This window comes from Belonocnema kinseyi, chromosome 5 (assembly GCF_010883055.1).
Source record: "Belonocnema kinseyi isolate 2016_QV_RU_SX_M_011 chromosome 5, B_treatae_v1, whole genome shotgun sequence".
Lineage (NCBI taxonomy): Eukaryota > Metazoa > Arthropoda > Insecta > Hymenoptera > Cynipidae > Belonocnema > Belonocnema kinseyi.
Window position 1 is genome coordinate 101,764,306 of NC_046661.1, and position 10,105 is coordinate 101,774,410.

The 10,105-nt window shown below is 34.9% G+C and overlaps 1 protein-coding gene across 1 annotated transcript; it reads right to left on the minus strand.

The window, feature by feature from the left end:
• Positions 1–5,035: 5,035 nt before the first annotated feature.
• Positions 5,036–9,815, minus strand: LOC117173212. Its single transcript, XM_033361662.1, has 3 exons — positions 9,710–9,815; positions 8,195–8,539; positions 5,036–5,450 (listed from the first exon to the last, which is right to left on the minus strand). Exons 1-3 carry the CDS (start codon positions 9,765–9,767, stop codon positions 5,176–5,178), a joined length of 678 nt encoding a protein of 225 aa, XP_033217553.1. The 5' UTR covers positions 9,768–9,815; the 3' UTR covers positions 5,036–5,175.
• Between the last annotated feature and the right edge of the window lie 290 nt (positions 9,816–10,105).

Genomic DNA, 10,105 nt, shown 5'->3' on the forward strand with positions numbered 1-10,105 from the left:
TGGCATCCTTGGTTTCCTGAGTGTTGCCCTGGCGCTGTTTCGCTATAGGCCCTTACTCAAGGCGAAAGGTCCCTAGAACTCTTCTGAACCAGAGCACCCTGCTACCGCCGCTTAAAGCCCGACTACCCGATCCGGTTGACATTATGCGACTACAGAACTAGTGTTTAATTTTCAGAGTGAAGTGTGATGAACCTTAAGTGATTTGTGGTATTTTAATTGATTCTCACTTCTTCGGTTGCTTGGACCTTGAATAGCATCTCTCTGATTGGTGCAAAATCCCAAGCACCTATGAGAGAACTTCTGAACATCCCATTGAATTACGAAACCTGTTTTTTGTGTAAACTCTTTTGAAATGTGAACATCTTCGAAACTTTTTAGTGTTGAATTTTCTGAAAAGTGAAAATTCTCGAAACCCTTTTAGTGTGAAACCTTCTGTTAAGTGTTAGTGTGAAAGCTTCTGACAAGTGAACGTTATCGTTGCCGCAGATAAGAATAAAAGAAACTTTAGAATATTCTGAACCGTGGTTGAAGTGATCTCGATAACTTCGGTGTCTCAATTCAAAAATAATAAAAACTCTTTGGAATAATTAGTGAAAGTCAGTGAAGATATCCAAAAAAACAACTCCGTCTTCGTTTTCAGCTGCGGTCCTGAAGGAGGTAGCTAAAACTTATGAGCTGCCTACTACGGGCACTAAAGCAGACATTATAGCACGTCTTGCAGAATGTGATCCAAGCGAAGAGTGGATCTATGCAGCTTCAGAAATTCAGAACCGTGTATCCAACGATTCAGGAAATACTTGGGGTGGGGTGGCTTCAGGGGTACGGGCCCCCTTATTGAGCAGAACCGACAGGGTGGTTTGCCTCTACCGCGGAACCATCCACTCGATGCTGAGAATTCTTACAGAAGAGAGATCGAATTCATCCAGAGAGAACGTGACCTCCTTCAGCGAGAGTTAGAACTAGCTCGAAGAGAGAATGAGCTACTTCGACAATCTCCGAGACTTCAGAACCAAGAAGAAACTCTACCCCGACAAATGAACATCAATTCCTTGAAGGATCTTCTGAGTGATTTTGATGGTATGAGTATTGACTATATAAAGTGGAAAGATCAGTTTAAACTTATGGAGACAACATATAGATTAGATGAAGCGCATGCCCGTCTTCTGTTTGCCACAAAACTCAAGGGTAAGGCTCAGCAGTGGTTTCAGTCAAGGTCGAAACATGTCGGCATGTCAATGGATAACCTGTTCAGGGATTTAGGGTCAATGTTCGGGCACCGAACGAATAAACTGACACTTCGAAGAAACTTCGAAGAGAGACGCTGGAAACACAACGAGTCTTTCAGCGATTACTTCCACGAGAAGTTAATTCTGGCCAACTCCATCACAGTTGAGGACGATGAATTGCGAGACTATATTATTGATGGTATTCCGGACATAAACTTGAGAAACCAAGCTAGGATTCAACGATTCAAGGAAAAGGAAGAAATTCTCGAGGCCTTTGAGAAAATAACGCTCAGAAGCGACAGGAAAGAGCCTACGAAAGCCGAAGCTCCACATACATCTACACCGAAGTCCAACGTGAATCCAGACCTGAAGGCAACGAACTCCTCAAAGGATCTTCTGAAATCGCAAATGCGCTGCTACAATTGTAGCAAACTAGGTCACTATTCGGGTGAATATAAGCAACCGACGAAAGAAAAAGGAGCTTGTTTCAAGTGATTCAGACAAGGGCATACTCACAGGGAATGCCCTGAGAAGAAGCCACCGCAGGTCAGCAATATTACTCAGGCTGACGCAGAGAATGACAGCAACTACTTCAGAACCATCCAATGTAGATTCAACGATTCCGGCGAACTTTCCTGTCTCCAGCTCGACTCACTTCTCGAAACGGCAGTCCTGTGAGCTTCATCAAAGAGATGTTTGTACCAGAATCAACTTTAGATACTCATTCAGCACACAACTGTAAGTACAACGGGATAAACAACAGCGAGTTGAAAATTGTAGGCGAGATTGTTGTAAGTATTCGAATTGGTCACGTAACTCGTGAAAATTTAAAAATCTTGGTTGTTCCAAACTCGACGATGACAACATCGATTGCATTAGGTAGACAAACTTTGAAATAGTTTGGCATAGGGTTGACAAATGTCAACATTAACTATGATGAAAAAATTCCTGAAATATTTGCCATTGATGTTTCCGAAATTGACTCTGAATGTAAACCTTCACTTATGATAAATCCGATCCTAGATCACAAAACACACTCGATGGTTAATGATAGGTTTGTCAATAATTATGTTTTGCCCGCAAGTCCGAATTCGCCTAAGATAAGAACAGAGTTATCGCTTAAGCTAACAGACCATAGACCTTTTCATTCCAATCCTAGAAGGTTGTCGTTTTCCGAAAAGGGAGAATTACAAAAAATTCTGGATTCGCTTTTAGAGAGAGGCATCATTCGCCCGAGCGAATCACCTTACGCTTCGCCTATAGTATTGACGAAAAAGAAAAACGGGGAAACTAGATTATGTGTCGATTATCGGGCTTTGAATAAAGTTATATTACGTGACAATTACCCTCTTCCACTCATTGAAGATCAGATAGATAAACATCGCGACAAAAGATTCTTCACGCTGCTTGATCTCAAAGACGGGTTCCACCACATCCCGATTGCGGAAGATTCTATTCAATACACGGCTTTCATAACTCCCTTTAGATTCTTTGAATACCTTAGGACACCTTTCGGACTTAAAGTAGCTTCTTCCAAATTTCAGTATTTTATCAACACGGTTTTTGCAGAGCCAATAAAGAAAGGCAAAATGATCGCCTACCTTGATGACTTGATGATAGCCTCTGAAACTTTAGAGTCAGAATCGATAAATGCAAGTTCTTTCAAACATCCACGATGTTCAGAAATTCTTAGGCCTCTGCTCATATTTTTGCAAGTTCATCGAAGGCTTTTCGATCATTGCAAAACCGCTTTATGACTTATCACGGAAAGATTGTCAATTCAGATTCACAGACATAGAGTTCGAAACGTTTGAAACCCTTAAAGCAAAGTTGATTTCCGCGCCAGTTCTTAGCATCTACAACCCGAATGACGAAACGGAATTGCACTGCGACGCAAGTAAACTCGGCTTCGAAGCTGTGTTATTCCAACGGAAATCTGATGGGAAGTTGCATCCGATTTTCTATTTCTCTAAGAGAACTTTCGACATCGAAAGTAAGTATCACAGCTTTGAATTGGAAACACTCGCGATCATTTATGCCCTTCGGCGTTTCAGAGTTTACTTGCAGGGCATCAAATTTAAAATCGTGACATACTGCAATGCTCTGAAGTTGACTTTAGACAAAAAAGAAGTCAACCCCAGAATCGCAAGATGGTCTTTAGAATTAGAAAATTTTGACAAAATCATTGAGCATCGAGCAGGTGAAAAAATGTTACACGTCGATGCACTCAGTCGTAGAATAATGATTGTAGAAGAAAACTCTTTGGAAGCGAACATGATAATTAGTCAAAATCGTGACCCGGCAATCTGCGAATTGCGCAAAAAACTCAAAATCACTGAAGACAAGTTCTTCGAGATGAGGAATCGTATCCTATATCGTAAAAAGAGTGACGACCTCTTGTTTTACGTTCCGGTGGAGATGGAGGATCATGTGATCCGTAAGTATCACGACGAGTTGGGCCATATGTCCACAGAAAAAACTGCTACTGCGATAATAAGAAATTACTGGTTTCCTGATCTTCGGAATAAGATCAAAAACTACGTATCCAATTGCCTGAAATGTATAGCTTTCTCTCTGATCACGGGTAAGAAAAAAGGTTTCTTAAATCCAATCCCAAAAGGGAACGTTCCGTTTTCCACGTCCATATTGATCACTATGGACCAATTGATAAAAGAATTTCTGTAAAACAGCATATACTTCTCGTTTCCGATGGCTTCACTAAATTTGTAAAACTGTATCCAGTGAAAAAACTGATACCAGAGAGGCGATCAGCGCACTAGAAGCACATTTCCGAAATTATAGTAGGCCCAAAACAATTGTATCAGATCGTGGCACGTGTTTTACTTCAGGAGAGTTCGAGCTCTTCTTGTCAGAAAATAATATTGAGCATGTCTTAATTGCAACGCAAACTCCTAAAGCAAATGGGCAGGTAGAAAGAGTTAACCGCGATCTGGGGCCAATGCTAGCTAAACTATCAGATCCTTCTTGCATGAAACACTGGTACAAGGTAATACCCGAAGTCGAGTTTGCCCTAAACAATACAGTCAACAAATCAATTGGGGAAACTCCCAGTAGACTTCTTTTTGGTATCAACCAGCATGGTACAGTTATAGACATTTTGGCTGAACACTTAGAGCATGCTCGATTGGAGAATGAGACTCGCGATCTCGAACAACTCGACAGTTTACGAGCAGAAGCTGATGAGAATATTGTTAAGTCTTAAGTTTACAATAAGAAATACTTCGATCAGAAGCGCAAAGAAGCTCGCAAATATAAGAGCGGAGACTATGTGATGATAAAAAATGTAGACGGTACGCCCGGGATTCCACAGAAGCTGATTCCAAAGTCTAAGGGCCCTTACGAAGTAACAAATGTTCCGAGAAATGACCGTTATGTGGTCAAGGACATAGAAAACTTTCAAATAACGCAAAAGCCCTATACAGGAACTTGGGAAGCCTGTCTTCTGAAACCCTGGCGTTCCGAGAAATCTCAACCTGAGTAAATTACTGTATGTTCAACAAATCTCCGAAACTATCACAAGTGCGATGTTATGACGACAAAGTTCGAGCCGAACTTTTGTAGGATGGCCGAAGTGTAAGAGTGTACTATTTTAGGTCGTTATTTGAAATTCGAATTATTTCCACAATGCAACTGTAGGTGGCGCTATGAGAGAAAGCAGGGAGGGGAGTTAGTCTTTCTCCGATCGTCCGAGGAGCTAGATGTATCGTTGTGTGATTTCCATTAAACTGTTTTAAATTCAAGTAACTCGATCCTTTATTTTCCCTCACATAGTATAACAAAATTTAAGATACTGGTTAAAATTTACTTTCAGTTTTTAACAAACTTACCATTATAGAATAATTAAGTAAGATAATGTTTAAGTTATTAGAATTTGATTCGGAAATTAGCAACTCAAAAATATTACATAATTTATAAATTTTTGCATTGTTTATTGTGGTTGTCGTGGCGGACGAGGGTCGAACTCAACTCCCGCAATGGTGCCATGAGTAGTTTTATGCACAATCATGTGTACGCCAAAACAAGATAACTTGGTAGTACGAACAATATCATTTACTCCATTATTTTGATGTAGAAGCCAATTATGAGGGATAAGTCTTATTGCTTCTGCATTTTTTGTTTCAGGATTTTCCTTCACCTCAAAATCTTTTCCCCAACAAGTAATATACGACGTCGACGCGTCAGGACATAAACGGGCTGGATCACCTTGAAAAAAATAAAGGTTGATGATTTTAAAAATATTGAAACAAACTTTCAAAAGTTTCTAAACAATTTAAAAAAATTACTCAAGTTTTGAATGTATGAAATGTTACAATTGGAATTAGCACCCTCTAACCATGAGCAAACTTGATATTAAAGACATCATAGTTGAGCTTAGACAATTAGATTATTATTATTGTGAATTTTAACAACTTTAAGTGAAGAATACAAAATTTTAGAGCATTAGGTTGACAAATACGTAAATTATTCTCGAGCAAGTCCATTATTTGATGAAAAAGTCAAAAGAAAAATAAGAATTTTTTACTAAAGCATTTGCCAAAGTTTTAATTATAGCATATATTTTCATAGAAAAGATAAATAATAATTGCAATGTTATCCTCCTAAAATTTTAAAGACATTTTACTAGATGACTCATATGTTGTAAAACAGGGGTTCTGTAGATATAGAAATAAAGGTTGTATACCCACGAACTTGAGAACAATTTACAATTGTGTATACCGAATATTTGAGGATTTTCTTAATGCCACTAAAAGATTTAAGCAAAGGAACCGATATCTTCCAAAATACCAAATTTGTTATTTTTTGGTAGAATAAAGTTGAATAGTGTGAAAATTTATTTCTTTGGTTGAATATTTAACTTTCTTGTAGATAATTAGTCTTTTTGGCTTTAAAATTAAATAAATTTGTTCAAAATTCATGTTTCATTCATTCATCTAAAAATTGAATGAACTATTATCGGATATTAGGTTAAAAGTTTTGAAAAAGTGGGAAATTTCAGAAAAGCCACAACTATCTAGCAATACAATAGATGAAGAAAATTGCAAACAATAATTATTTATTTAAACAATTATTTCGGTTAAATATGAATAATTTTCACCTCACTTCAAGTGAAAAGTTGTTAAAAAGTTTAATATTTCTGAATAAAACGGCGACTTTCTAACATTATTCAAATATTATACGATTGAAAATAATAATTATTTCTTTAAACAATTATATGTATAAACGTGAATTAAATATCGTCTGATTTTAGGTGAAAAAATGGGTGAAGTTAAAATTTTTAGAAAAATCGCAACTATCTAGAATTTCTTATAGGTCAAGATACTTATGAATGATAATAGTTTATTAAAACAATAATTTTTGTTAAATTGCATTAATTTCTTCTGCGCTCTAAATAAAAAGTGGAAAAAAGTTTACAATTTTAGAATAAACCGGAAGTTCCTAATATTATTCAAAGAGAATATTATTTAAAAATTGTTTAAAAAATTAGATTTTTTGATTTGAATTAATTATTAACTCACTCTAATTGAAAAGTAAAACAAAAGGAAAAAATCTTATTAAAAAATCTTATAAAAAAAAATTTATTGTTCAAACAATTATTTCTGTTATATCTAATTGATCATAGTGTCGAGCAAACGTAAAAAAATAAAAATAAGTAGAACAATTCGGAAAATCTTTTTTAAACAAGCTACGTAAGCATCTACTTACCAGTAGAAAGTAGTATTTTATTTATTGGACATAATTTTACTTTAAAACCCAAAAAAAAAACATTATTAGCGCCAAAAGCTCGTAAAACCCAATTTTTCACGTATGGGGTTATTTTGGGACCCTATACAATGGACTTATGGTGGTGAAATTTAAAAATTAAATATTTATTTATATTCTATAGCTATTAATGCAATGAAAAATAAAAATTTTAATACAAAATTTAATTTGTAGTGAAATTTTTCAGCCAAAGAATCGTATCTTCAACAAACAAGTTGCATTTTTTAAACAAAAGATAGAAATACTTTTCATGAAAAGAGTTTATTTTCAACCAAATAGTCGAATTTTCACCTGAAAAACTATAGCTTCTTACAGAAGAATTATTTTTCATCAAATAGTCAAATTTGCAATGAAAAAAATGGTAGGGGATTATTTTTTGACTAAAATGTTTAGTTTCCACCAAATAGTCGAATTTTCAACTTTAAGCGATCAGCTTTTCAGAAAAAATTATTATTCAACCAAATAGTTAACTTTGCAGACAAAAAAAGGATTAACTTTCAACTAATACTATACATTTATAACACAATAGTATATGATTAATTTTCTACAAAAAATACGAATTTTTAACAAAACTAATGGATTTTTAACTAAACAGTTGACTTTTCTACTAAATACTATACATTTTCATCCATAAATTTAATGGTTACCTCTTTTTTTAAAATGAAACTAACAAAATAGTTATATTTTTTAGCAATAAAATAAATTTTTTTATAGTAGTTTAAATTTTAACAAATAACTTAAATTTTTGACCAATAAAGATAACTTTTTAACAAACAGTTGATTTTTTTATTAAAATAATAATATTTTTTTATTTGATAGAATTTTAAACATAAAGAGAGGAATTCTGAACTAAAAATAAAATATTCGAATTTTCCTTTAAAAAGAATCAACTTTCAATAAAAAAAGTTAAATGTTCTTAATGAGTTCTATTAATTCAGTCCACACTGAAGCGAAAAAATAAGAAAGAGAAAAAATGGAAAGTTCCATAGAAGCATTATTTAAATTTTTCATATTATTTTCCACAAACATAATATTTTTGGTTTAAACTAAAAAATCTAAACCTTCAAATTTCTGTTCCTAGGCTTTTTTTTCCACTCGAGTGGGTCGTTTTTTGTCCGGATTTAAAAAAAAATACAGAGCTTATTCCTGGTACAAACTCAGTTCCCAAATATGCCATATTTATTTACCTGTCCGAAATTTTTTGCCCGGCGGGGGTGGAAGCTTTGCTCCCAAAACTGTTCCATTTTCAGCTATATATAAAACGCATGTTATGTGATTGACAATACAAGCACGGGTGGCAAAGTTGTTTTCACGACGATATTGATGATCCGGAATGTAATTGGGTTGAACGCCTAAGGGGATACAATCTTGCGGTTCAATTACACCATTTTTTCTTGTTAGAGGAACCTGAACTTGTGTCAATATACAATCGATAGTTAGTGGTTCTAATTGTTGTTTTCTAGCGTTAAGATAATCCTTGTACCAATGTGGCTGAGACGAACCTTCTACGTAGCCTCCAACAGCATTTAATTCTGAGAGAAGAAATAAGGATTATTGCGATTTTAAAAAGATTGAGTGTCAATCTCTAAAATCAATAATGAACAATTTTAAGTTCAAACACTGGCAATAAAAAAATTTTAAATTGAATTTTCAACGATTGACCCTGACCTCTAACTTTCAGTTGTACAAAACCTCTGATACAGTTTCCAATTTGACTTTTTAATTCCTTCACCTAAAATTTTTATTTTTAACAATGTTTTTTAATTTATCTCCTAAATCGGCATATTTGAATTTTTTAAATTAAACTCGAAGAAAGCTTTATTTTTTCTCCTGAAAACGAGTATGGGATAGAAAGTATTGATAGAGTTGTAGGAAGTCGTGCGAGTGCGGGTGCCCCACGCCAACTAGCTACAGTGCTACAAGGCGTGCTATGGTGTCGCAGTGGTTCTAATACTTGATAAAACTGATTTCTCTGTTTTCGTGTATTAAATATCTTATTTTATTTTCTCTTTCATGTGGCTGGAGAATGATGTTTGTGAAAAGTCTATTTGTTTCCAATTTTTTGGATGTTCTTTAGTGTGAATCTCTTTGTCTACAACGATTTGAGGTTCTTTTTGGAAAGAGTCCCTTAAGCCTATCACAGTGATACTTGGAAAATGATACTGCACAGTTTTTGCAGAATCCCATCGATTTTTGAAGGTTCACACCAGTGGCACGTGCATCCACCCTTTTTAAATTGCCAAATTATTACAGACAAAACGATTAACACAAAAAAGACCTCTCGGAGCTACTTAGTTAGCGTGGGGCACCTGCGCTCGCACGACCTCCTACAACTATATCAATACTTTCCATTCCATATTCGTTTTTGGATCTTTTTCTAAAAAAAATATCAAGCTTTTTTTCTAGTCTAATTAAAAAAATAAAAAATACCGATTCTGGAGAAAAAGTCCAAAACATTTTTAAAAAAGAAAAATCAAGGTGAAATAATGTCTCTATGGAATAATGATTATCTTCACTATAAAGCTCGTTGAAAGACCTTTTCAAATTGAAATTTAGCACCCTTTTCAGAATTTAAAGATGTCCACTATAACTACAATCTGGCGGAGTTTGAATAAGATTAGCTTTAACAAAATGTTGAGTTCGGGGATTCGGCAAAATTTTACCTCTAATATAATTTAATATAGAAAATTAGGGACACTCACCACGACAACAAACTAAAACTATGATCGTAGAAAGCGCTGTCCCTATGAAGATCGTCATTTTCACTAGACTGATTTCCTAAACGGACACTGATCATATTGGAACGTATATTTTATGCCGTCATCAGAGCGGGGAGCCTCAACAAAACTGAAATCCCACCCAACAACCTCGAACATAGTCACTGCTATCTGTATATTTACGATCTGATTAGAATGATGTATCTTGAAATTCTACGACCGTCAAGTTTGCCACAAATATGGATTTCAAACTTATGTAAATAATTTACAACCTGATAGTCGTATCGAGAAGAAAAAACCCCGTAGATTCGTCTACGAAAAATTTCGATGCGGATTTTTTGTTGTTTTGTTTGAGCTATTTAAAAAAAGGAATTTTAGTTT